The 27,870-nt window shown below is 36.4% G+C and overlaps 1 protein-coding gene across 1 annotated transcript in view; it reads left to right on the forward strand.

The window, feature by feature from the left end:
- HELLS (helicase, lymphoid specific) overlaps positions 1-18,331 on the forward strand; it is a 39,804-nt gene extending 21,473 nt beyond the window's left edge. Inside the window, exons 11-22 of the mRNA XM_065922951.1 lie at positions 287-483; positions 2,493-2,589; positions 3,847-4,008; positions 5,064-5,203; positions 5,297-5,435; positions 6,720-6,803; positions 6,886-7,005; positions 7,573-7,689; positions 8,002-8,161; positions 10,963-11,059; positions 11,141-11,217; positions 15,538-18,331. Of these exons, the coding sequence (XP_065779023.1) occupies positions 287-483; positions 2,493-2,589; positions 3,847-4,008; positions 5,064-5,203; positions 5,297-5,435; positions 6,720-6,803; positions 6,886-7,005; positions 7,573-7,689; positions 8,002-8,161; positions 10,963-11,059; positions 11,141-11,217; positions 15,538-15,632 (1,485 nt within the window). The 3' untranslated portion in view covers positions 15,633-18,331. The remainder of the gene's footprint in view (positions 1-286; positions 484-2,492; positions 2,590-3,846; positions 4,009-5,063; positions 5,204-5,296; positions 5,436-6,719; positions 6,804-6,885; positions 7,006-7,572; positions 7,690-8,001; positions 8,162-10,962; positions 11,060-11,140; positions 11,218-15,537) is intronic.
- Positions 18,332-27,870: the final 9,539 nt, after the last annotated feature.

Consider the following 27,870-nt stretch of genomic DNA (forward strand, 5'->3'; position numbering starts at 1 on the left):
TGCCTAAAGAATGTAAATGGAGATTCTTAAATACATAACAGCAGGTGAACTTTATTAGTTCAAGACCAAGTGAGGACTGTTTTAGGAATACAAGTATATATCATTTTCAGAAAATCTAACGTACTCTCTTAGTAGATCAGAGGAAAACATGATTATCTCAATAGAGAAATACCATTCAATAAAATTGGACATTCATTCCTAATAAAGTGGTTTTGTTTTTAGAATTGCTTTTAGGAGAAATTGTGAGACCATCATATAAAATGTTTCCCCTGAATTCCTTTTCTAGAATTGCTATTGGAAATACTTAATAGTAGATGAAGGACACAGAATTAAGAACATGAAGTGCCGCCTAATTAGGGAGTTAAAACGATTCAATGCGGATAACAAACTTCTTTTGACTGGTACTCCTTTGCAGAACAATTTATCAGAGCTTTGGTCATTGCTAAACTTTTTGCTACCAGATGTATTTGATGACTTGAAAAGGTAGGTAAGCCAGTTATTTAATTATTGCCTATGTTTTTCTAAACGTCTCAAAATCTGTGTTCATAGATTAATTTCTTCTAGGTAGCTGGACTTCAATAATAGCTTTTGGCTAGTTCTTTGTAGTATATTTGTTCTCTATTTTTTTCTAGTTTTATTGAAAAATAATTGATATACATTACTGTATAAGTTTAAGATGTACAGTATGATGGTTTGATTTACATATATTGTTAAGTGATATACCACAGTAGGTTTAGTGAACATCCATCATCTCAAATAGATACAATAAAAAGAAAAAGTTTTCCTCCTTGTGATGAGAACTCTTAAGATCTGTTCTCTTAACTACTCTACTATGTATCATAAAGCCATGTTAGCTATGGTTGTCATGTTGTACATCATATCCCTAGTGTTTGTTTTATAACTGGAAGTTTGTACTTTTTAACCACCTTCCTCCAAATCCCCCTCCCCTAGTAAGTTCTACTTTTGACACAAATTATGAGAAGAGATAAATAAAAATGATTTTCAAGTTTTTATTGCATTTATTAAAGGAAAACTTTTATACTGCTTAGTTTTTATTTTTATTTTTTTTGACTATGGCACATGATTTGTGAGATCTTAATACCCCAACCAGGGATTGAACCTGCAACCATGGCAGTGAATGCTCCCAATATCTTAACCACTGGACTTCCTGGGAATTCTCCGCCTTAAAATAATTTTATAAAGTTCCTTATTGTCTTAACTTTCACTTTCATATGGATTTTTCTCATTATATTCTTACAAACAAGAGATAGAGGTTGACTACATCTCCTATCTCACACATAAGAAAACCCAAGTGTCAAATTATTAAAAATATAACTAGTTAATGCCAGACTTAAAAATATAACCAAGGTCTCTCAGTTTCACCCTCAAGTTTTTTATTCTAGAAGCTGTATTTGAAGCATACATCATAAAGAACAAAATATAAACGTAGTTTTCAGAAAATCAGTGTGCTCAGAATGGAAAAGTAAATAATCTTACCAGACATTAAAAATAGTCAAAATAATTGGTTTATACTTTGGCATCAGTGAAGTAAGAAAGTTAATTTTATATGGGAAAGTAACTTTTAATGTTTTTGAGACTGTGTTCCTCCTCGGGTGACAAGATGTTAGCCCAAGGCCAGGCTGTCTTAGGGAACATTTATTGAAAGAGATTTCCAAGTCCTGTGCATTTCTGCTGAGTTAAGAGGTAGGAGCTGGGAATCTGAATTCATAAAATGTGCCTTAGGTGATGAAATTTTGGGAATATCTGGTCTATCTACTGTTATTACCATTTTCCCTAATTGTATTTACTGACAATATTAGTGCAGACATGCTTATATTTGATAGTTCATGTTAATATGGCTTTGTTTTGTTTTGTTTTACATTGTGAAGATCTTAAGGATATTAATAGAAAGCATTATCGGCCTACATATATGTTGAATCCTAAAACATTGTAGTGGGTCACATTTTTACTAAAAGAAAGAGAGTCATATACCCTTGATTTTCAGAGACAGTTTTTATTTCTATAACTTTATTAAAATGTTTCATAAAATGTGTATCTTAGGATGTGAGGGTGATGTGGCTGTGACATCTGTCATCCCACTGATAGCTAAGGTTGCTTTGATTATCAAGGCCAGTGTCCCTTTCTTCCCATGAGATATGTGCATTCTTCCTGAAGCTGCATATTTAGTGGAAGAGGACGTTTCCCAATAGAGGTGGACCTGTCTCGAGGTCCATTTGTAAGAGAACATGGGGTAGGCAAGCTTCCAGGACTCTAGACATATCCAAATGAAGTCTGCCTTTAAAGAAAGAGGAAAAAAATGTACCTTAATGTTTATTTGGTATTTATACTATTGTAAGATAATATATTTATAAATCAGAAAAAATGTTCCCTTTGGAAAAATGCTGCTTCATAATATACAGATTAATATATAAAAATGTATTAATGTAATTGATTTACATTGATAGGTTAACTTATAATTTTTTCTTTTACAGCTTTGAATCTTGGTTTGATATCACTAGTCTTTCTGAAACTGCTGAAGATATTATTGCTAAAGAGAGAGAACAGAATGTATTACATATGCTGCATCAGGTTTTTTGATTTTCTTATTCTGCTTACTATAGACTCACAGAATAAAAAAGACACCTTAGAAATTACCTATACAACCTGTTGTAGATTTTGAAAAATGAGCTTCCTGCACCCCATTTTAACTTACTCTCCTATCCTTTCCCCTCCCCCAGAAGTCTCATGGTATGATAGCAGAACTAAAGTGCTTTTTCAAACTTTTGTCCTTTCCACATAGACTCATTTTATCCATAATGGTTATATATGTATTTGTCAGCCAAAAATAAAAATAAGTGATTTTTATGCAGTATTTGCCAATAATAGTTGCATAATTTACTTACAAACTGTGATCCATTCTTCCATTTTATACAGATTCTATCTATCCTATCTGTCTTCAAACAAATACAGTCTTTCAAAAGTTTCTTATGTGGGCCTGAATTTCTTCTCAATTGTGCTTTGACAATTTTATTCAAAATCTTTCTGAAAAAGTTTTTTTGACTTTTCAAGTTTTTGACTTTGAAGTGAGACAGTACAGAAATCAAAGTAAAAATAATATCCCAAATCATATGAATGTTTTTTTCTGATAATTGCATGTAGGTGTATTTGTTTCTGGACTGCTGCCTACAGATACTTTTTTCTTAACCTTCTGGTAATGTTCTGTCTCTGGCTAAATTAAATTCTCACTGTACTTGGCTCTGTACCTGTGAAATACTTAAGTACAAGAGCCCTAAAAATGAACTTTCTATATGTAAATTTTAAGATAAGGCTGTAAAGGTATCTTTTAAACACCTGAACAGTTTGATAATGTATAATTATTGCTTGTCTGTTTTTAAAATGTGGAAATCTCTTGTCATCACAGCTGATGAAAGAATAATTTTTAAGTCTGAAGTTTTAAAACTTACTGAAGGAAACTTTTCATGTCTACTTTTCTGGGTCAGTTGTTTTTGGTTTTTTACTAATTCAAAACCTCACTTTTAAAAAATATGGGCTATAACTTTATCCCTAAGAAGTATATATACCATCTTCTTATTTTTGCTTTTTAAAATACTCAAGTTATACTAGAATTTTTGTAAAATTAATAAGTTGTGAACACAGATAAACACTGTGAGTTTATCATGTGGTCTGGTCCAGAAAATTTCATGGACATATTTTATATCACTTTTTGAGATGATAGGTTCATATAGGAAGAAAGGAAGAAGGGATAAGATGGTATTTGGGAGAATATTCCTTGAAAATATGGAAATGTTTAATGTTTACATGTATTTATTCATGTTTAAATTTTAGATTTTAACACCTTTCTTACTGAGAAGACTAAAATCTGATGTTGCCCTTGAAGTTCCTCCTAAACGAGAAGTAGTTGTTTATGCACCACTTTCAAAGAAACAAGAGATCTTTTACACAGCCATTGTGAACCGTACAATTGCAAACATGTTTGGATCCAGTGAGGTAGAGTGTGGACTTGAAATAACCTGTAAATGACAGTTGGCATAGAAAATTTTCATGGTTCATTTCAATCTTAAAAGGCTCATCGCCTGTTTTCATGACTTTTTACAATAAGGCTCATTACCTGTTTTCATGACTTGTTGAGGGTGAATTTCTAATTGGAGTATAAGGCATCAGGCCAATAGCAAAAACTGTCTAAAGTTCAGGTGATGGTTTTTGCAATAACTGCTTTATCGTCATCTGAAATACTGTGTGGGGGTCAACTTGAAAATAAATTTGAGCAAGCACACAGTATACTAAGGCTGGCCAGCTAGACCAGTCACCTCAAATATATAATCCCTTTACAGGAGGTTGTTGGTAGCCAAAAACTTAAATAAAATCCTGTCTCTGAAAGAAGCATCTCTTTTAGTCACCCATCATATTAAAAGAAATTGAATTAGAATGTGAATATCTTACAACTGGAGATCGGGAGACCCTTAAATTTTGTTAAGATGTCCAGATTTTTGACTGTTTGCCGTGTACCTATGTGTTTCTTTTCAAAGTACTTATGGTCATGCATCTTTGTTTTGTACAATCATTAGACCATTTTTATTTTAATTAAAGGAATCTCTGACTTTTTAGCTGTTAGAAAATTAAAAGTTGTCTTTTGGGAGGAATTTCATTGCTGTATTATACCAATCCAAAGAAATACCCTCTGTAATGATACACAGGGTCTTATTTTAGCCCAAAGCTATTATATTCCTTTTTATAAATTCAGAAGTTTTATCTACCATTTTTTTCCACTGTGATATGACTGCATTAACTCTGAAACTAGATATGGGCACCAGTGTTAAAATAATGAAATTTCACAGGAAAACATTTGCATTTGGCTATAGTTTATGGATCCTTGGTTTTGCACCTTTGAAAATGATGAAATTCAGTGATGAAAGAGAAAAGTTTTTTAATATCTTAAAACACTTTGTACATAAAAATGTTATACCCTACTTTATATATATGTATATATAGAATTTAAGGGTATGCTTTTTAAACAGATATTCCTTTAATTTGTTCTGTTACAGAAAGAAACAGTTGAGCTGAGTCCCACTGGACGACCAAAACGCCGAACTAGAAAGTCAGTAGATTACAGCAAAATAGATGATTTCCCTAATGAATTAGAAAAATTGATCAGCCAAATACAGCCAGAGGTAGACCGAGAAAGGTGTGAGTTTAAAAATAGATTTTTTAAAAGTATTCTTTAAACTGTATTTTTTTTAAAATTTCTTTTATTCATGGATTATACATTTTTGGGCAGAACTGTTGTGGAAACAAATGTCCCTATAGAATCTGAAGTTAATCTGAAGTTGCAGAATATAATGATGCTACTTCGAAAATGCTGTAACCATCCATATTTGATTGAGTACCCTATAGATCCAGTTACACAAGAGTTTAAGGTAAATACTATTTAATACTATACTATTTTGATTTCTGTGACTTTTTTATGTTGTGTGAAAGTGTCATTTTGTTATTATTTGCAGTAAATACTTTGCTGTTTGTCATGAAGATTGTAATCCTTTTAGTAAGTAGAGATGATAGTCTTCTCCCCCCAGATAAAGGTTGTTTTCTATATGTAAGCTAACTAATATTTTATTTATATGTTTTATATAAATAGCTAAGAATTCTCCTAAATTTAGAGTGACATTAGAAATATAAGTTTTTTTAGTAACCAGTTGGCTTCCACTCCATGTTTTACTTAGTGTCTGTTTTAGAGGTTGTTGTCACCTTTTCAGTATTCCTTTAGTTAGTATTCAGCTTGTCAAAGGCAATCTGACTGCTCATTGCTTAACTTTCAACAAATAGCCACAGAACAGAACAAAAAGTTGATGTTGAGTTGCAGGCTCCCAGATTAAATGAATGAAATTGGTCTCTTGGGTGATTGATGGGAAGACAACATATATTAAGTGACATCCGTTCTCAGTAACTCTAAATAACCCTGTTTTAGAGTAGATTCCTCATCCTTGGCATATTGACATTTAGGACCAGATAATTCTTTGTTAAGGTGATACAGGCTTGTGGGCTCTAGGCCAGTTGTCCAGCATCCGTAGCCTCTAGCCACCAGATGCCACAATAACTCCCCTCCCCCAGCTGTGTCAACCTAAAGTATATCTCAGGCACTGCCCAGTATACCCTGGAGGTTGGAGGGCAAATTTGCCCCAATTAAGAAGACTGCTTTAAAGCTTTTCATTGAACAAGGAAGAAGATAATCTCTGGCGGTGATTGATAATTCATCAGAAGATTAATTTCATCTTTGATATTTAGGTTACTTATAAGCTCTAACACTTTCTTTCATTTCTACTAAGAATTTTGTTAGTAATTTTCATACACATTTGGTTGAAAGTGTACTCAGTTATAAAGAATAAACCTCAATATTAAGTTGAACTTAATGTTTTATTATACAGAGTTTTGGGGTGAGGGGTGGGGAGGATAGATTAAGTATACACTTAAACTATAGTTTATATTTTGTGAGATCATTGATTTTAAATTCTAGAGTATATCTTTCCTTGAGAACTATCTCCTGATAAAAAAGGTCAAATAACAAAGTTAGTTTAAAAGGTGGGACTTACTTGTCATTGAAAACTTAAACCTGTAAACATGGTTTTTATTTTGACAAAAACAGATTATTATTTGTTGTGACTTTTTTCTTTTTTTTGTTTAAATTTTTCCTTTCTTTGCTCAAGGTTGATGAAGAGCTGGTAACAAATTCTGGGAAATTCTTAATTTTGGATCGAATGCTGCCAGAACTAAAAACCAGAGGTCACAAGGTTTGGTACTTTTGATTGGGCTTTTGGCTATATATTATTTTTTGTTAGTAAGTATAGATACTAAGATATATTTAAATTTCAGGTGCTGCTTTTTTCACAAATGACAGGAATGTTGGACATTTTGATGGATTACTGTCACTTTAGAAATTTCAGCTTTAGCAGGCTTGATGGATCCATGTCATATTCAGAGAGAGAAAAAAATGTAAGACTGCTTGTGTCATACATACTTAATTCTTTGTAACTCCTTTCTTGATTTCTGAAGTAATGTTCAATAGACCTAGGGACTCCCTGGTGGTCCAGTGGTTAAGACTCTCTGTTTCCACTGCAGAGGGCACAAAGTTGGGTCTCTGGCTGAGCAACTGGGATCCCACATGCCCTGTGGCACAACCAAAAAATAAAAAGACTTACATCCTAGGGCCTCTAGCTTATTGCCACAACCTGGGCAATAGGCATGATTATTTTGTTTCATGGAAGATGAATCTGATAGTTTTATCTCTTTTCCACCAAATTGGTCTTTTCTACTTTATGCCTTCTGGGGCTGTCAGTATTTATTTATCCCACATCAGAAGTCCTACAGATGCTTGAGAACTATACCCAGCTTGAAGAATGCTGGCTTATGTGTCCCATGGCATACCACTGCCTTCCCCCTCCTTTGCTGATAAACAGATGGTGATAAGATAGCTACTGCTACTTACTAGTAAGTTTTTTATCCACATTCCAGGAAGGAACAGTTTCTTATTTCCTTATGTTTACATCCTTTTGCTTTTAGATACACAACTTCAACACAGATCCAGATGTGTTTATCTTTTTAGTGAGTACCCGAGCTGGTGGCCTGGGCATTAATTTGACTGCAGCAGATACTGTTATCATTTATGATAGTGATTGGGTAAGTTGGAAGTATAGCAATAGACAGATTATATTTCCATTCTAATCTTTCATTGTATATTTTGCAATTTCATTTACCTGTTTTGAAAACATATCCATTATAAGATAAGAATCATTTCTTTGTCAAGTGTTTTGTGTGTAAACACTTAAAAATGTATTTTTATCACTGAAGTAACACTTAGAAGCCTAAATTGAGTTAAGGCACTGTTTAAAAGATTCTGGTTGGATCATCCTATTTGACTCTACCCACATAGTATGAGTTTAACTAATTTTAACCTTAAACTGTGAAATGTTTTTCTTTTTAACTTTTAAGAACCCCCAGTCTGATCTTCAGGCCCAGGATAGATGTCATAGAATTGGTCAGACAAGGCCAGTTGTTGTATATCGTCTTGTTACAGCAAATACTATTGATCAGAAAATTGTGGAAAGAGCGGCTGCTAAAAGAAAACTGGAAAAGTTGATCATCCACAAAAGTAAATAATATTTTGTAGTACTTTTTTGCTTCAGTTGTCTATTATGTGTTGTGAGTTTTGTTATTGTTGTTACTTTCTTTTTCTTTTTTTTTTTTTTTGTTGTTGTTGCTTTCTTAAAAGAAATCAGTGCAAGATTTAAATAGGCAGCGGGGAATTTGAAGCTATGTGTACTTTTTTTTTCCATTTATTTTTATTAGTTGGAGGCTAATTACAATGTAGTGGCTTTTGTGTACTTTTAAAGTATCTTAAAGTCTGAAGTCTGTCATGGCGCTTTGACATGATGTTACTGATTATTCTCTATTTTCATTAAAAAAAGTTTTATTGAAGTATAGTTGATTTCTAATATTATGTTAGTTTCAGGTATACAATTTTTATATATTTTACTCCATTTAAAGTTATTGAAAAATAATGACTTTAATGCCCCTTCCCTTCTCCCCACTAACCACTGGTTCTCTATAACTGTGAGTCTGTTTTCTTGTTTGATTTTTTTGGATTCCACATACAAGTTTTAGCATACAGTATTTGTCTTTCTGTCCTTTTTCACTAATCATAATACCCTCTAGGTTCATCCATGTTTCGAATGGCAGAATTTCTTTTTTTTTATGATGACTAATACTCCATTTTATACTCTTCCTTATCCATTCATCAGTTGAACACTTCGGTTGCTTCCATATCTTGGCTATCATAAATAATGCTCCTATGAACATTGGGGTGCATGCATCTTTTCAAATTAATATTTTTGTTTTCTTCAGATATATACCCAGGAATAGAATTGCTGGATCATATGGTATTGGGTTGGCCAAAGAGTTCATTCTGGTTTTTCTGTAACTATCTTACAGGGTGGGATGGATTAAGAGATTGGGACGGACATATATACACTATTATGTATATATATAGGTAACTAATGAGACCTGACCGTCTAACTCAGGGAACTCTACTTAGTGCTATGTGGTGCCCTAAATGGGAAGGAAATCCAAAAAAGAGGGGATATATGAACACATACAGCTGATTCACCGCACTGTACAGCAAAAACTAACACAGCATTGTAAAGCAACTATTCTCCAATTTAAAAAAGAAGATTAAAGGTATATTGAAGTAGTGCTACCATAAAAGTACTGACTTTGCTGAGCCCCCACTATTTAAAAAATATTTGGTTCCAGTATACCCTTTTCATAGTTTCGGTAATACAATATTAAAAACACAGCATTTTTTATATAGAAAAGATTCTGAGAAATAGGGAAAGTGATGTGGGTGAGGCATTGGCATTTTATGTTCTGTCCCCTGAGAGTCCTTGGAGTTCTGCTTTTGTTTATTTGATATAAAATTCTGTTTGGGCAAATGACTTGATGGGTGCCTTAAAAACATTGAAAATCATCTTCTGTACACTTTGAAGCATAGAGAAATCATAATAATGTTGAATATCACTAACAATTTATGCTGCTTTTCTACTCAAAAAAACTTTCTCCAGTGTATTTGATTTTGAGAGAAATAATGGATTAGGTTTTAGACATCTTTAATTTGACTTGATGGAGCATTCAGATTGTAGTTAGAATTTCCGTTGAAGAAAACAGGTGCTTGGTCCAAGTAAGATTTTGTGCAGATTAAAGTTTTTTCACCTATGCTGCTTTTAGGGATTTGAATGATGAAATACATTATATTTTGTTTATTGAATTTGGTTTAAATTGTGTGTGCTGTGTGCTTAGTTGCTCAGTTGTGTCCGATTTTTTGTGACCCCATGGACTGTAACCCGCTAGGCTCCTCTGTTCATGGGGATTCTTCAGGCAAGAAAACTGGATTGGGTTCCCACGCCCTCCTCCCAACCAAGGGGACCTTCCCAACGAAGGGATCGAACCCAGGTCTCCCTCATTGCAGGTGATTTCTTTACCAACTGAGCCACCAGGGAAGCCCAAGTGGGTAGCCTATCCCTTCTGAGGGGAACTTCCCAACCCAGGAATCAAACCAGGGTCTCCTGCATTGCAGGTGGATTCTTTACCAGCTGAGCTACCAGGGGATTTTAAATTAGGTACAGTCTTTATAGGTTTATTTTCCCAAGTTTTATTGTTAGTAATTTTAGAGATTAATTTCAGAGAACAAGTTGAAAATAATTTTTTAAATGCTGGCAATATTTTATTGAGGTGTAATACACATACAGTAAAATTCCAAGCTAAGGGTATGGCTTGATGCTTCTAACAAGTTATACTCAAATAATTGTCATCCATATCAAGGTAACATTTCTGTTTTCCAAGAAAGTTTCCCTTTACAGTATTTCCCAGACTCTTGCTCCTTACTAGAGGGCAGTCACTATTCCAGTTTTTGTCAAATGGGTTAGTTTTTCCTTTAACTTCACACCTGGATTCATTTGTACATACATATTCTTCTTTAGCCTAGCTACTTATATTTGACGTATTTTGAGATTCATTTCTGTTGTTGTGTTAGAAGTTTGTGATTTTTTTTTTAATTGCAAAATAATTCATCCATTCTTTCGTTGATTGATGTTTGGTTTACAGATTTTGGTTCTTACGAATAAGGTCCTCTTGTTACAAGTATTAATGGACATATGTATTTATTTGTCCTTTGTCTTAGGGTGGGTATATGTTTACCTATAGAACACTACCAAACTTTTCCCAAGTGGACATACCATTTTACTCCCACCTGCAAAGTATGAGAACTGCAGTTGCTTTTCTTTTTTACCAACACTGGGTTTGTCTGTCCTTTTTATTTAATGTAGGGTATTCTGATTGGTTTGTTTTGGTTTTAAAAGCAATTTTGAATGTTTTTAATTTTTTGTAAATTTTTTCCAGATCATTTCAAAGGTGGTCGATCTGGATTAAATCAATCTAAGAACTTTTTAGACCCTAAGGAATTAATGGAATTATTAAAGTCAAGAGATTATGAAAGGTAAGATTATTTTTACTTTAGAAAAATATAATTCATAGTTTTGATTTATCCTGTAGACCTGAGTATTTTGTTTTCTTATAGGGAAGTAAAAGGATCAAGAGAGAAAGTCATTAGTGATAAAGATCTGGAGTTGCTGTTAGATCGAAGTGATCTTCTTGGTAAGTATCTCTTATGGTTTTACTTACTATTTTTATGGAAACTTTGAAACATATGCATAAGTAGAGAGAAGTATAATATACCCCTGTGTACAACTCATTCTGCCCTAATAGTTTACAACATTTAGCCAATTTTGTTTCATTGCCATTTTCTTCAATCAGAATGTTAAATATATGCCATAGCCACTTTTAGGCATCATTTATTGAGAAGAACGTGTTTTTAAATATCATCACTATGTCATTATTACATTTGAGAGAGTTGACCCTAAAACTTTAATAGCAGCTAATACCCAGTTCATATCCAAATTTTTCCACTTGGCCCAGTCTTTTTACAGTTTGAATCAGGATCCAAATTCCATTGTTCTTGCTATCTTTTTTCTTCTGTATCACTTTCCTCCTCACCTTTGTCATTCCATGCTGTTGATTTGTTGGAGAAACGGGGTTATTTGTCCAGCGAAACGACCTGCATTCCAGAATTGGCCAACTTCTCCCTACCATTGTTCTTTGACTTGTTCCTCAATCTACGTATTTTCTGTGAAGTGGTAAATAGCTGTGAAAATAGCTCTACTGGCTTAATAAGATCCAAGTTCCGTATTCTAGGAATACCAGTGCTTTGTTCTCATTTTAAATCATATAAAGAGATGTATCATGTCTGGGTTTCTTATTTTTAGTTAGCTAAGTTTAAGATTAATCAGCTGATTCAGGCTGATCTTCATTTACTATTCTGTTCTATTTAACCCGACTTTTTTTAGCATTTATTTATTGTGGTTTAGAAGCATTATTTTTTTGAGCATTGCAAAATGCTGATTTTCTTATTCTGTCATTCCTTTATTAGCTGGAATTTGTCTATTATAACTTTGCCGTATAAATTATTTGGTTACTCTGAGATACAATCTGTATAAGCAAGATAGGGCTTCCTTAGTAAGTCAGTTGGTAAAGAATCTGCCTGTAGTGCAGGAGACCCAGGTTTGATCCCTGGGTCAGGAAGATCCCCTGGAGAAGGAAATGGCAGCCCACTCTAGTAATCTTGCCTGGAAAATCCTATGGAGGAGCCTGGTGGGCTATAGTCTATGGGTCTGCAAGATAAATTGCTGCTTTTATGTATAAATTGTAAGAATAATGAGTTGATGCCTACAAATGGTGATCATAAGTTATTTTGAATACAAATAAATATTTAAAACTCATCCTTTCCTACTCATTCTGTAACATGGATATCTATGCTCTTGTTTATTTATGTATATTGTATCTCCAGAGTGGAAATAAATAATGGTATCTTTTCCTAATTGTGTTCAGCAGTGTTACATTAGTAGCTTGCTGTTGGTGATGGCAGGCATAGAAACGGGAAAAAGATAAACCACAGCCCTTTTTGGGGAATAGGAGTCTGTTGTTAAACACCAGCACATCACTGAGTATAGCATCATGATATCTTCAACTTAGTTTCAAATAACTCTTCTAAAATTTGTCATCTTACTGAGTTGAGAGAATTCTTTATATATTCTGGACACAAATCCTTTATCAGATGTATGTTTTGCAAATATTTTCTCCCAGTCTGTGGTTTATCTTTGTACTTCCTTTGTGTCTCTTAAAGAGCAGAAGGAAAAATTTTGATGAAGTTATACTTATCCTTTTGTTGTTATTACTCACAATTTTGGTGTTGTATCTAATCTTTGCCTAGCAAAGTTGTGATTTTTTTTTCTCTTCTTTTTAACTAAAAATGTTTTTTTGGCCACACCACATGGCATGTGGGATCTAGTTTCCTGACTGGGGACTAAACCACACCCCTTGCACTGGTAGCGTGGAATCTTAACCACTGGACCACTAGGGAAGTCTGATGTTTTAAGAGTTTTATAGGCTCATATTTGAGTTAATTTTTGTGTAGGGTATAAGGTAAGGGTCTTGATTCAGTTTTTTGGTTGTCCAATTGTCTCAACACAGTTTACTGAAGATTATTCTTTCCCTATTGAATTGCCTTGGCACCCTTGTTGGAAATCTGTTGGTCATATATATGAGGGTTTTTTCTATACTCTCAGTTCTCTCCTATTCCTGTTAATCTGTTTGTTAATCCTGTGCCAGTACTACACTGTCTTGATTATTGTTTTATGGTGAGTTTTGAAATTGTGAAGAGTGAATCCTCCAATTTTGTTCTTCTTTCTCAAGTTGGTTTTAGCTGTTCTGAGTTCTTTGCATGTTTATGTGAATTTTAATTTTCATATAGTACAGGAAAAATATGAGATAAAGATACACCATTATGGCCAAATCTAAAATATATTATCAAATAAACAGCAGCAGCATAGAAAGCATAAAAGGATAGGGTAACATCTGAAAATATTAATTGACATTAACTGAATAAAAAAGAACTAGATTCTGAAAACCCGCTTGACATACCTTCATAATCAACCGCATAAGTCTTAAATATGACAAAGAAAATGTTCTTAATCTGAAAAAATACATTCATTTAGTAAATTACTAAGAAAATCAAGAATAGTTGAGTGTAACAGTTGTCATTCCCACTGTACATTATAAAACATAATGCAATATACAGGAAATCCTTAACTAATGTTATAAGATAATAAAAATAGGAATAATTAGTTTCATTATACTGCTTTTGCAGGTGATATAATTATCTCCATAGAAAATCTGAGGGAATCTAAAAGTTAGAATTCATAAAGTTTGCTATAAATTAATAGTATGTGTATTAGCAGTAATTATTTAGAAAATTAGATGTTTACAGCAACTACTAAGCTGTAACATACCTAGAATTAAATATAATAATTTCTTTAAGACCTTTATAGAGAAGCTATGAAACATCCAAGGACAATAAGAGAAGGACTGAATACATGACAAATTTAACTGTATTCATGGATACGATTAACTTGTATTCCTTACATTAATCTTCTAGTTAAAATCCACAATATTATGGTTCTTTTAAGAGCTTTGACAGGCTGTTTTTAAAATTAATATGGAATGGTAAAGGACCAAGAGCCAAGACAATTTTGAAGAACAACAAAATATTTTATATCGGGTACTAAGATTCAATATAAAAATCATAATAATTAAGGCTGTTGATTTAACATATAAGATAAATTGACTACTGATATGGCAAATCCAGAAAGTCATCCAAACTTCTATGGAAAGATCAATAGATGATAAATGTCATTTCAAACCAGAGAGGGGAAATTCCTATTATTCCTTGCAGATACTGCAGGCTGGGTTCCAGAGCACTGAAATAAGGAAATCACACATTAAAAAAAATTTTTTTTCAGTGCTTGTAAAAGTTAAGTTTACACTATAGTCTGTGTGAAATAAATGTGAAATAACATTGTCTAAAAGAAAAATATCCACACTTTAAAAATACTTGATTGCTAAAAAATGCTAACCATTATCTGAGCCTTCAGCAAGTCATAATCTTTTTGGTGGAGGGTTTAAAATATTGTGAGAATTAACCAAAATTCAAGACAGACATGAAGTGAGCAAAAAATGATTCTGATTATGTTTGCTCAACATAGGGTTGCAACAAACCTTCAATTTGTAAAAAATGTAATAGCTGCAAAGCACAGCAAAGCATGGTTTGCCAGTTTGTATCAACAGTGGTAAACCTCATCATATTCAAGAGTAAATTCTAGATAAGTTAAGTCTTCAAAACTTTAAAAGCAAGACATTTAACTTAAAAAATAGGAAAATATCTGTAGGATTTTAGGATAGGAAAAGAATTCTTAAATAGGATACAGAACCCTCAAACTAAATGAACAGATTAATAGATTTTATTAAAGACTTCTGTAAAAACAGTGCCATATACAGGTAAATGACAAACCACAGACATCTGCAGTACATAGCACACAGGAAATCATATCATATATAAATAAATGTCAACAAGAAAACTGAACAGTTAGTTACCAGGAGTGAAAGAGACAACCATTGAACATAAAAAGATGCTTCAGTCTCCCTAGAAGTCCGAGAATGCAGATTAAAGCCAGAAGTAATTTTATTTCAATAGCTATCATATTGACAAAAATATAAGAGATTTCAAATTAGCTGTGGGAGTATAAAGATATATTTTCATGGTGTTTTGTGTTCCTGCTTTTAAACTAACCATAATTGGGCTTTAAAAAAATTATATGTATGTATATATCTGAGAATATAATTCACATTGGTGGTGTTTATTGCTAGGTATAACTTAAGTTCAGTAGAAGTGATTTTGATTAGCAAACTGGTGTTTCTGTTTGTTCCTTGGAGGTCAGTTCTCGTTTTAATAAGAGGAGATTTCTTTGTTAAGTTCTTACACTTTTTTTTTTTAAAATACCTGTTTATATATTTTTCTCTTAGATCAAATGAATGCCTCAGGACCAGTTAAAGAGAAGATGGGGATTTTCAAGATACTAGAAAATTCTGAAGATTCTAGTTCTGAATGTTTGTTTTAAAAGAATGTCTTCAAAAAATTCTTGTTCACATCTAGTGATCTGTATTGGTGTTAAAATCCACATTTTTCACTCTACTTTGATTATATCAGTTTACATAATATAACTGTACCATGCATAATTTTTGAACCTTATTAAGAGCAAATACATATATTAAGAGTAAATTTAGATTTTCAGTTAATTTTTCAGGTTCGGTAGTACTCTTGGGTACAGGCTGATGTGTACTTAACCACTGCCAGATTTATACAGTCTTCCTGTGGAAGTTTAATGTTTTTCCCCCACCCTCCTTTTTAGCAGTACAGTTCATGGGTTTTTGGTACTTCAGTTATGGAGTAGATTTTGGATGGGGGAAAGACTGGGATGATACTGTCCATTGTTTTAGAAACGGTTTGATTTTTAGGGTCTATTTCTATAAAATGGTTTGCCAAATAAATATTTGTTATAAGATGATCTCATCAGATTATTTTTTCAGATAAATAATGGGTCAGGTAAATAATGTCAAAAGTCTTGACTGCCATTTCGATTTATCAGTACTTTACACATGTCATATATATAAAGATTTCCACTGGACACTGGGTCAATGCAGAGACGGCTTTGGAAGAAATTGCAGGTTCTTGACAAAAGAATTTGGTTCTAGAAGTTGGAAGTGGCAGGGTACCATGCAAAACAGAAACAGAAAAAGAGAGAAGAGACCCTGAAAATTATAACAGGGAGGGCTTAAAATAAGACTTAGGAATATAAGTAACACATGATCCATAACAGAGGAGCATAGAGACCAAGTTGGGAATCATTTAGGCCCTAATTGAAACTGAAGAAGAGAAATACTTAATGCTGCCTGAAGCACACATTTCTGTGTAGGTTGTTACTCTTGGTGCCATGTATATTCCAATGTAGATCAGATTCTCTTTGCTTTAGGGCAATGGAAGCTAGGTGGACTCAGAAGAAAAACTGTTTTCAGAGACTATTCAGCCAAGTAAAGAACAGACAACAGTGGATTTTCTTTAAAGTGGGAATGTTCACCAGTCTCTGACAAACTATCATCATAACCTTGGTTGGTTGCTTCTTACTCCATTGTCTTACATTCATCTCAAATGATTATTTCATTTGAGTCTATCTCTGTCCTCATATTTCTGATACTTCCTGTCTCTGGTCTTGCTCCCTTGTCCTCACAGAAAATAAAAACAATCAGAAAAGAACTTCTAAAAGTTGCCACCATTGCATCTGTAAACCTACCAGCACCTGTCCCCATGTATCCTTTCCCTTCATGGGTGTAGTCTGTTCTAGCTAGAGCCAACAGAAACGCCCCATTTCTTGTTTTACAGCAAACTCCTTGAAAAGTCTATATTCACTGTTGACTTGTTTCACTTCCATTTTTTTTTCCTGAATCCATTCCGTTCAGACTTTTTGTCTCCAGTGACCTCTGAGTCATTTTGAGTCCGACCTCAAAGATCACTTACTTGATCTTTCAGAAGCATTTCATATAGATGTTTAATTTCCACTAACCAGTTTCTGTAGTTTCCAAGTTTTTAGCAGACACATTTGTCTGGTTCTTCCTACTTCTCTGGCTCTTTATCAGTCTCCTTTGCTATTTATTTGACTCATTAGAATCTCCCGAGAGAACTTGGGACTCCCTTGATGGCTTGTTGCTTTAAATCCCAACTGTGTATTAAATGGATTTCCCTGGTGGGCCTGCAATGTGGGAGACCTGGTTTCAATCCCTGGGTTGAGAATATATCCTGGAGGAGGGCATGGCAACCCACTCCAGTATTCTTGCCTGGAGCCTCACCATATACAGGAGCGGGCTACAGTCCATGAGATCATAAAGAGTTGAACACAACTAAGTGACTAAGCACAGCACATGTATTAAATACCAACATTGTAGTGGTGACTCAAGATTTATATCTCCAGCCAGAATCTTTCTCCTGAACTCACTTCCAACTGCCTTCTTCACATTTTTACTTGGTTGCCTGATAAACCATCCCAGTCTGAACTTCATGAACTTGTTATCCAGCCTCTTAAGAATATTACCATTCATGTGGTTATTTTTCAGCTTCTGAAACCCTGTGTTATCTCTTGTGTCATTTTATTGACATTTTAATGACTTTAATCATTTTACTGTTACTTTAGTTTCCAAATTTTAGTTTATGGGGGCAAGGGTAACAGATGTATTCATTCTGTGATATTGAAACATGTTCCCTGCTTCATCTGTATGAAAAGGTATTCTTAAACCAGGACTTGTCTTCTGTCACTTGGTCAAATTGCCATGAAAAATAGTTCATTAGCTTTATTATTCAGTGAGTCATTCTGTATTATGAGACAGATCCTGAATGTATTGGGAGGTATAGTGAAAGTGGTCACTTGAACATTTCCAGGCAAACGTTTGATGGAATTTTTCAGGAATATTTTAGCAATTTGATTTGTTTAGTCTTAGAACTTTGAAGTAATACATTATGAAAAGCCTGAAATGCAATAATATTTATATTCAAAACATTAAATAAGTGCTTCTAGTTTTAAATTCTATACTCTTTATTTCAAAACTTAGTTTTGGTTTTGAGCTTTTTAACAATGCTACTTAAGTTTTTATGATTCTGTTTGCTGTATTAGTACATCTTCACAAATAACATACTATGTATTAATACTTTACCATCAATTGTGGCTATAAAAATCAAGCCCAAGGAATCCTATTTATGAGTAAAATTAAAGATATCCTTTTGGTCTTTATTTCTTTGGAATCACTGTTATCACTGGTTTATAATTGCTACATTCAGAGAAGAGGTAACTTAAAATCTAGGGAAACTTGTCTGTTACATACATTTTACATCCCTAATTTAGGTAATGATTTTAATTCTAAATGGATTTGATTAAAAGATAAATTTTTAAAGTGAATTATAAAAACAAATTTTTACTTTTTCTCAGAATTTTCAAATGAAAAGATGCCAATTATTGGAGAAATTCAAATCAAAAGTGCAATGAGGTACCACCTCACACCAGTCAGAATGACCATCATTAGAAAGTCTACAAATAAATGCTGGAGAGGATATGGAGAAAAGGGAACCCTCTTACACTACTGGTAGGAATGTAAGTTGGGGCAGCCACTTTGGAAAACAGTATGGAGTTTCCTCAGAAAACTAAAAATAGAATTACCATATGATCCACTAATGCTGGACATGATATACCCAGACAAAACTCTCATTCCCCGAAAAGATACATACACCTCTGGATTCATAGCAGCACTGTTCACAATAGCCAAGACATGGGAACAACCTAAATGTCCATCAGCAGATGAATAGATAAAGAAGGTGTGGTATATACACACAATGGACTACTACTCAGCCATAAAAAAGAACAAAATGATGCCATTTGTAGCAACATGGATGGACCTACAGATTATCATAGTAAGTGAAATAAATCAGCAAGAGAAAAAAATATAACACTTTTATGTAGAATCTAAAATACGACACAGAATTCGCTGGCAGTCCAGTGGTTGGTGAGAACTCTGCACTCTCACTGCAGGGGACATGGGTTCAATTCCTGGTTAGGGAACAAAGATCCTGCAAACTGTGGTGCAACTGAAAAAAAAAAAAAGGCAAATGAATCTATCTATGAATCAGAAACAGACTCAAGGACATAGAGGACAGACTTGTGGTTGCCAAGGGGGAAGGGATTGGAAGGGGGACAGACTGGGAGGTTGGGTTAGCAGATGTAAGTTAATATACATGGAATGGATAAAACAGCAAGGTCTTACTGTATAGAACAGAGAACTATATTCAATATCCTATGATTAAACCATAATAGAAAAGTATATAAAAAGAACTGTATATATATATATATATATATATGTATGTATGTACACACACACATATATATAACTGAATCACTTTGCTGTATTGCAGAAATTAACAACACTGTAAATCAACTATATGTCAATAAAAAATTTAAAAACAGCTGTACACACTGCTACATTTAAAATAAATAATCAACAAGGAAAAGAAAACAGTCCTCACCCCTTGTATGATGTAGATCTGTGGTCCTGATTTCTCCCAGGTGACATTTTTCTCCCTGCCCAAGGCAGTGACTTTGAACCAAGGACTTGACTTTGCCCAAGGACTGACAGTGAACTTTTTCACTTCCCTACATTGGTGGATAGAGCTCTTTTAATCCTTTATTAATAGAATGAAGCAATCTTGTAGACACCTAGGTGTTATGTAGTTGTTTCAAAACTTAATGCCCCATTTTGAGGCTATAATTCTGTCCTTTCCTTGGGCTTCGGAGAAGGCAATGGCACCCTACTCCAGTACTCTTGCCTGGAAAATCCCGTGGATGGAGGAGCCTGGTAGACTGCAGTCCATGGGGTCGCTGAGTTGGACACGACTGAGCAACTTCACTTTCACTTTTCACTTTCATGCACTCGAGAAGGAAATGGCAACCCACTCTAGTGTTCTTACTTGGAGAATGCCAGGGATGGGGGAGCCTGGTGGGCTCCCATCTATGGGGTTGTGCAGAGCCGGACACGACTGAAGCGACTCAGCAGCAGCAGCAGCAGTCCTTGGGCTTACGGGTCAATTCTGTATTCCACTCTTTATCTTTTGGATTCTGGAACCTGCATATTTGTCTATCTTTCCTTCTAGTTTGTATAAAAGTATTTTTGTAATATTTTATGCAGCATGTATATGTGTTTATATTACAGTTGATGGGTAGGTATTCACATCAGTTCTGTCTACCATATTTCTTTGGGTTTATTTTGACATTCTTATTTTCTGATTGTTGAAGTTGGTTGTCAGTCACTCAGTTGTGTCCGACTCTTTGCAACCCCACGGACTATACCCGCTAGGCTCCTCTATTCATGGAATTCTCCAGGCAAGAATACTGGAGTGGGTTGCCATTCCTGTCTCCAGGGGATCTTCCCAACCCAGGGATCGAACCTGGTCTCCTACAATGCAGGCAGATTCTTTACCATCTGAGCTACCAGGGAAGCCCTGAAGTTGGTTAGTGAGTTTATTTCTTTTCTTGCTTATAATTCAGTGATTACATGCAAAACTAAACAATTTATATACTGATAGATATCGGGCATTTATTGAGATTCATTTGCAAATAGTTGGGATTTTAGTTTTAGAATCTTTTCACACAAAATTATTTAGAAGGTGTTTTAAAATATTTTGAACAGTACTATCAACTGGTGGGTAGATTTAAAAAATTTTTTTGGTTAAATTTAAAAAAATGAATTCTGACTTCATTGCATTTTGATCAGTGGATGTTGCCTGAATAACAATTTTGCTTTTGGTGGTCAATTAACATATTCTTTGTGGCCTAGTAAGTGGTTAATTTTTGAGAGTTCTACTCTCAGCTTTGTCCTGGAGCTGATGCGAGGTCAACTACATCAAATGCTTTCAAGTTTGGCTTTGCTGCTCCATTCTTTCATGAGGAGGTTGACTGTGTCCTATAAATTCTGCCTAACTACCCCCATTCTACTTGCATCACATATAATTTCCCATTAGCCAAAGAAAACCACTGGGTCAAACCCAGAATCACAGGGTGCGGGGGAGGGCACTGTAAAGTTACATTGCAAAGAAGTGGGAACAGGGACAGCAGAGGCATTTAAGAAAACTACCATTGAGAATTATTTCTTACTCTCAAATGCAAGACCAGTTGGAGATAGTTGAAATTGTTTTTGGAAGCCTTGTGATATTTAGTTGACTCTGCCCAGTCTTCAAAGCTTAGTTCAAATATCAACGTTTCCATTAATTTTTCTTGATTCTCGTAACAGGGTATTTTTATCCCTTTCAGATTTCTACAGATCCTTCTACCATTTTTAGGACACTAATTATTCAGTATCTTACAACTCTCTGAGAATATGCATTTTATTCTTGACTAGAGAATAATGTCCTGATGACCTTTTTTTTTTCCTGAAAATTTTCCTTAATTCCTAGTTCAGACCCTGGTGTATGCAGTAGTTGTCCAATAAATATTTACTGAATAAACACAAGAATGAACAAATGGAAGAAAGTTTAAGTAAACCTTCAGAGAGGGTTTTTGGACCTAAGAAAATCCCTTAAATTCTGTAAGACATCCTTGTATGTTCTATTTATTATTTTTTTTATTCTTACAAGGAAAATGCTCAATTTCCAGTAATATTAATTTAAACTTGATCTTATTTGAAGTGTTTCCTTAAAGAGAAACAGACGCAAGTCACACCCAGACTCCAAGCGACAATTTATTTCTCCTAAAGAGGTATAATATCATATTGTATATAAATGTATATGATATTTGAATTATGAAACTAATCTGAACATTTTGCAGCCAAGACGCTTGCTGACTGAGCGACAGAGTAGGAAAAGGAGTGAAGCCAGACTGAGGACTACTGGGAAGGGACAAGGACACAGGACTGGCCCTTAGGCATCTCTCCATCACTCTGCCTCCCCTTGTCACGTCTGCCTCTGCAGAGGGGTCTGTGCCTCCAGGGATGGGCACCCATGGTTCTGACTATCAGAGGAGGAAAACGCAGACTTTCTTTCATGGAATCCTGGCTGCACTGACCACAGGAAGCAAAAAGGAGCACATGCGTAGAGGGAATCCACTTGTCCACAGTGAGTTTGTAATCAGCTCTGAAATACTTATACCCTTTGTCAGGGAGATATGAGTCACATGCTGTTATGGTCACTCGAAGGGTGATGTTTGTTTGTTTTCATCAGCAAATTGCTATCCTACTTCAGAAAAATTTTTTGTCACAAGCCAGCTTGTAGACCAAAAAAAAAGCTATAGTGACATCTAATGGTAATGCTGGGCTTCCCTTGTGCCTCAGATCGTAAAGCATCCACCTGCAATGCAATGATAATGTTAGCTACCATGTGTCTATAGGGCTACCGTGTACCACACACTGTTTCAAGAATTTTACCTACACTAAACCTTTCAGTATGAATTGTTCAAGGCCATCTGTTAGGGAGAACTCCCTGTCAATCCAGTATACCATTTTTCCCTTAAAAATGAAACCTTATCAAAAAAAAAAAAAAAAAAAGCTTATCAAATAACAGCAGAACTATTCTCTAAAAGCTGCTTTTATTCTTATGTATTTTAGAGAAAGATAATATAGGTTGGTGCCATCTTTTGCCAGATGTCTATTGTTATCAACTGCTTCCTGGGTTTTTTCCTACTTTGTTCTCTGTAAATCTGTCCTTAGTTCTTCTTGCTTTAAAATAGATTGCCTATAGAGGGAGAAGGAGCGGGTGGGACGAATCGGGAGAAGAACACTGACATATATACACTACCGTTGTTAAAACAGATAGCTAGTGGTAAGCTGCTATGCGGCACAGGGAGCTAAGTTCAGTGCTCTGTGATGACCTAAAGGGGTGCAGCTGCGGGAGGGAGGTTGAAAGGGAGGGAGGCTTCAGAGGGAGGGGATGCATGTATATATGGCGATTCATATTGTTGTATAGCAAAAATTAACACAACACTGTAAAGCAATTATTTTCCAATAAAAAATAAAAATAAACTGCCTTGAAACTTGCATAACCTGTTAACTCTGTGTTCAGACCTCCAGCTCAGGTGACTCTGCACCCACTGTCCCCTCCCAGCCCTATAAGCCTGCCTGGGATTACTGTGCCTGCAAGGATCTCATTGACAAGTACCCCTGAATAGCTCCACTGGTCAGTGTGGCTTCTAAAGGGTCCCTCAGCCCTTTTGTTTTTCACTTGACAATGAATGGGAAAATTTTTACTTAGTGACCCCTTTCTCTCCAAAGAATATAAACATTCTGCCACAGACTTAGTCTTATCATGTTTCAATTGAGAAGGAACTTCAATTGGGAGTCAGCTAACTCAAGGATTTCCTGTTACTGATAGTAGTGTAATACAAACTTGTTTTTTATTTTATAACCATCATACTTCCTAAACAAATTCTTCTTTGCTGCAAGTAAGTACCATGAAATAGAAAGAGAACCCCTCAAAGTGCAAGCTGGAGGACAATCCCAGAATTTAACCCTGAAATTTGTATTAATACCAAAAATGGTTATACATTGCAGTATACAGAAAGACCACAAGGTGGCATCATTTCCCAGATTAAAACTGACCTTCCCGGTTCTAAATACTTCAGTTTTTCTACTTTACTGGGTGAGATTTCAATTTTATTTATTTTATTTTGCCGGTTAAAAAATGGAAAGAGCAATAATTCAGTAACTCCTGTATCTGTAACAGCAAGGGAAATTTCCAAGTTATTTCATCATATTTTAAAGCAAAATCTACTTTTTCTAATTATAAAATAACAATTTCAGAAAAATTGGAAAATATAGAAGCACATATATTTATGTTTCAGGATAATATGGTATATAAAACCTAGTAAATTGCTTTTTCAGGTAATAATATGATACACAATTTATATCTGTAAATATTTCCCAAGAATATTATTGAGTACATACTCAATTAGTTTACAGTATTCATGGATCATTATTATTCTAAAAAAATTGTTTCTTATTGGATAAATATTGGATATATAAGGATGTTTCCTGTATAGGTGTTTGTAAATCTCTGATTTGCTTCTTAGGATACATTTCTACAAGTCTGAAAGTGTGAACATTTTCTAGGCTTTTGCTAAATATTGTCTAGGAATGATTTGCTTGTTTTTACCCATTTACCTGGTCTTTTCCAATGGTGCAGTGGTGAAGAATCCGCCTACCAATGCAAAAGATGCCAGAGATGTCGGTTTGATCTCTGGGTTGTGAAGATCCCCTAGAGAAGGAAATGGCAATCCACTCCAGTATTCTTCCCTGGAAAATCCCATGGAAAGAGAGGAGACTGGCAGGCTACAGTCCTTAGTCCTGAGGGCTGCAAAAGAGTCAGACAGGACTTAATTAAATAGCAATCCATTATCTAGTACTGTGTGTGTGTGCGTGTGTGTGTGTGCCTGCGTGTATTAATTTATTCAATTAATTTTGTTAAATCTGCAGTTGTGGTCCTTGGCTAAGAGGAGACTCTGCCTTGGGCCCGCCGGTGTAATAAACTGCACTCCACTATCTGCATTGTCCTTCTGAGTGAGTTTGTTTCCCGGAGAGTGTGGCTATAACATTTGGTGCATTGGCCGGGAAACTCCTCGCTTTGAGGAGACAGATCTCATTTGAGGCCACCCCAAGGTTTTGTAGCTTGAATCTCCTAGAGGGGGGAAGGCGCCTCGCCCCTCTGGAAGGATTCTGCTTTTCAATGCCAGGACCTTTCACATCAGCAGGTAGTGGACGGCAGCAGGGAAACTGAGTGCTCAGGTGAGGAGGAACCCACCCAGCAGGGTGGAAGAGGGGGCCTGGTCACCCCCCTGGGAGGGACTAGAAGGAGCGGGGACCCACAGGAGCCTGGAATAGGCAGATGGTGATTGCTTGGTACACAGGTCGACGAGTGTGCTAAGGTTTAGGAAGGAAATTTGTGAAGGACATTTAGGAGGTGTGTCCACGCTGTCTCGGGGAAAATTATTACCAAGCGATCGCCAGGGGATTTTTAGGATAAGAAACTGGTCCTTGTATGCTCGTATTCTGCCCTCCCCCAGGAGGTGTCCCGTCTGCTGTGAAATTCTTGACCCCCTCGGAATTGTTAGGCTAGAAGGAGGGGGATACAGAAGTGAGTATGAATTGGCTTTTCCGGAGATGGCCTGGGACATGAGATATTTAACCCATTTGTGTTTTCATCCACACCTGATCAAGCCCAGCAAGGCAGAATGAACTTTAAGGGAGAAACAGTCTCGGACCATGTGATGTTCTGGTTCAGCTGTGCTGACCGGCAGGTGAAGACATGCTGATCCCCCTTCTCCCTCTGGGATCTGGCAGGTAAGGCTCTTCTCACCCCAATTAGGAAGGAGGCAGAATGGCAATTTAAGTGTCACTGAGTGGAATTATCAGAAGTACATAGGGTACTGAGAACTTCTTAGACAGAACGAAAAGGAAAAGTAGAAGAAGGTCCAAGAAGGTAAGCAAGATGGGTGAAAGTGAATCTAAGGCAACTGTATTGGAGTGCATGATTAAAAATTTAAAGAAGGGATTAGGAGGAGACTATGGGGTGAAGATGAAGCCTAACCGCCTCCACATACTCTGTGAGGTCGAATGGCCCCCTATGGGAGCAGAATGACCACCAGAGAACACCGTGAACTTAAAAATAGTGGAAGCAGTCTATACAGTAGTCACAGGAGAGCGAGGACACCTGGATCAATATCCATATATTGACTCATGGCTAGGGTTAGCTTGAGACCCTCCTACTTGCACAAGGTTCTGTATCCAGAAGGGAAAGGGAAAAATATTAATGGCACAAAAATTGACTGATGATAAAAAAGGAAATTCTACAGGATTTGGACGTGGATGACCTGACCCCTCCCCCATGCTGGATAATGACACGCCTGCCTCCCAGTGCTTCACCAGGACCGGAGGCTGCCTTAATGCCTGATCCAGGGCCAGGTGAAGTTTCTGCAACACCCACTGCTCCTCCGCCAGCTTTCCTGGAGTTCGTAGAGCCGCCGTTTGGGGAGGCTCCGATCCGGTGACAGAAGCCTCTGGCCAACACTTCAAGGCTCTGGCTCCAACTGAACCGCCCAAGCTATACCCGCCTCTCCCGGTGAGTACTGACAAGAGGGGGAGGGAAATGCTGGAATTAAGCAGAGACTGCGCTCTGCCAGAGAGCCGGAGAGAATAAAAGAGAACAGACAAGAGACTTACAGTGCTAGCTACTGCTCTGGAAAAGTCTATCTCAGGCCCTCTGGAAAACCTCATCTGCCCCAGGGACAGGACAGTCCTTCAACCGGTCCCAAGGGAGGCCCCCGTCCCCGTTACAGCCTAACCATTGTGCCCGGTGCAAGCTTTTGACCACTGGAAGAATGAATGCCCTAAGGCAAGGAAAGAAGAGGAAGCTCCCACAGTTTTGGGGCTTGCTGACTTGGAAATTAACTAGGGCTGCCAGGGCTCAGAGATATCAGGTCCCTGAGAGGCCATGGCAACCGTAAAAGTGGGGGACCAAAACATTGACTTCATGGTGGATACAGAAGCAGAACTGTCGGTAGTAACAAAACCTGTGGTACCACTGTTCAAAAAGACTACTGCTGTTACTGGGGTATCGGGAGAAGAGATGATTAAATCATTTTGCCAGCCCAGAAAATGTCAGATTGGGGGGAGGCACCAAGTGACATTCCTGAGTGCCCAGTACCCCTGTTGGGAGGAGACTTGCTCTCCAAACTAGGAGCACAGGTGACTTTCTCCCCTAAGGAGAGGCCCACCTTCTGGACGGACTCTATGACTTATTTGCCCTCTTTCTCAGTGCCAACCCAAGATGAGTGGAGGTTGCATGAGCCCCTGAAGGCAGAGCCGGGTGGGCCGGAAGAGCATGAGAGAGCTAACTCAATTGTTCCCTGAGGTCTGGGTGAAAGACAACCCCCCCTCCCCCCAGGCTGGCTGAACATCACGCCCCAGTGATAATGGAACACAAACCAGGTACCATCCCGGTTAGAAGGCGCCGGTACCCACTATGGATGGAGCCTGAACTGGCATATTGCCCTACATCAATAGATTGAAACAAGCAGCCATTCAGTAGAGTGCCAGTCGGCTTGGAATACGCCAATCCTGCCAGTCAAAAGGGAAGGAGGACAGGACTATAGGCCTGTACAAGATCTCAGGCTAGTCAACCAGGCTACTGTGACTTTACACCCCACTGTTCCAAACCCCTATATCTTGCTTAGCCTCCTCCCGCCGAGGACTAAAGTTTACACTTGCCTAGATCTCAAGGATGCCTTCTTCTGCATACACCTTGCCCTAGCATCACAGCCCATCATTGCCTTTGAATGGGAAGATTCAGTCGGGAGCAACAGATAACAAAGGCTAACTCCACAGCTATCTTTGGGGAAGCCTTGGCTTCTGATCTGGACTCATTTCATCCGGAAGAGTATGGATGTCAGCTCCTACAATACAGGGATGAACTGCTGCTGGCTGCCTGAGGCCAAGGAAAAATGCTGGAAAGGGACAAATGCACTGCTCCAGCTGTTGATGGAAGCAGATTACCGGGTGTTGAAAAAGAAGGCACAATCTACCAAGAGGAGGTAAGGTATCTGGGGTTTGTTTTAAAGAAGGGCTCAAGGTTCCAGACCCTAATTGGGTCCTATATACTGATGGCACTAGCCTGATAAAACAAGGACAACAGCTGTTGGGTTAACCAGAGCAGAAGGGGCCATCAAGACTGAAAAGAGATGGTGGGAATTGTCAAGTGACAAATTATTGCTACCAGAGGAGCTG

Source organism: Muntiacus reevesi, chromosome 2 (genome assembly GCF_963930625.1).
Source record: "Muntiacus reevesi chromosome 2, mMunRee1.1, whole genome shotgun sequence".
Taxonomy (NCBI): domain Eukaryota; kingdom Metazoa; phylum Chordata; class Mammalia; order Artiodactyla; family Cervidae; genus Muntiacus; species Muntiacus reevesi.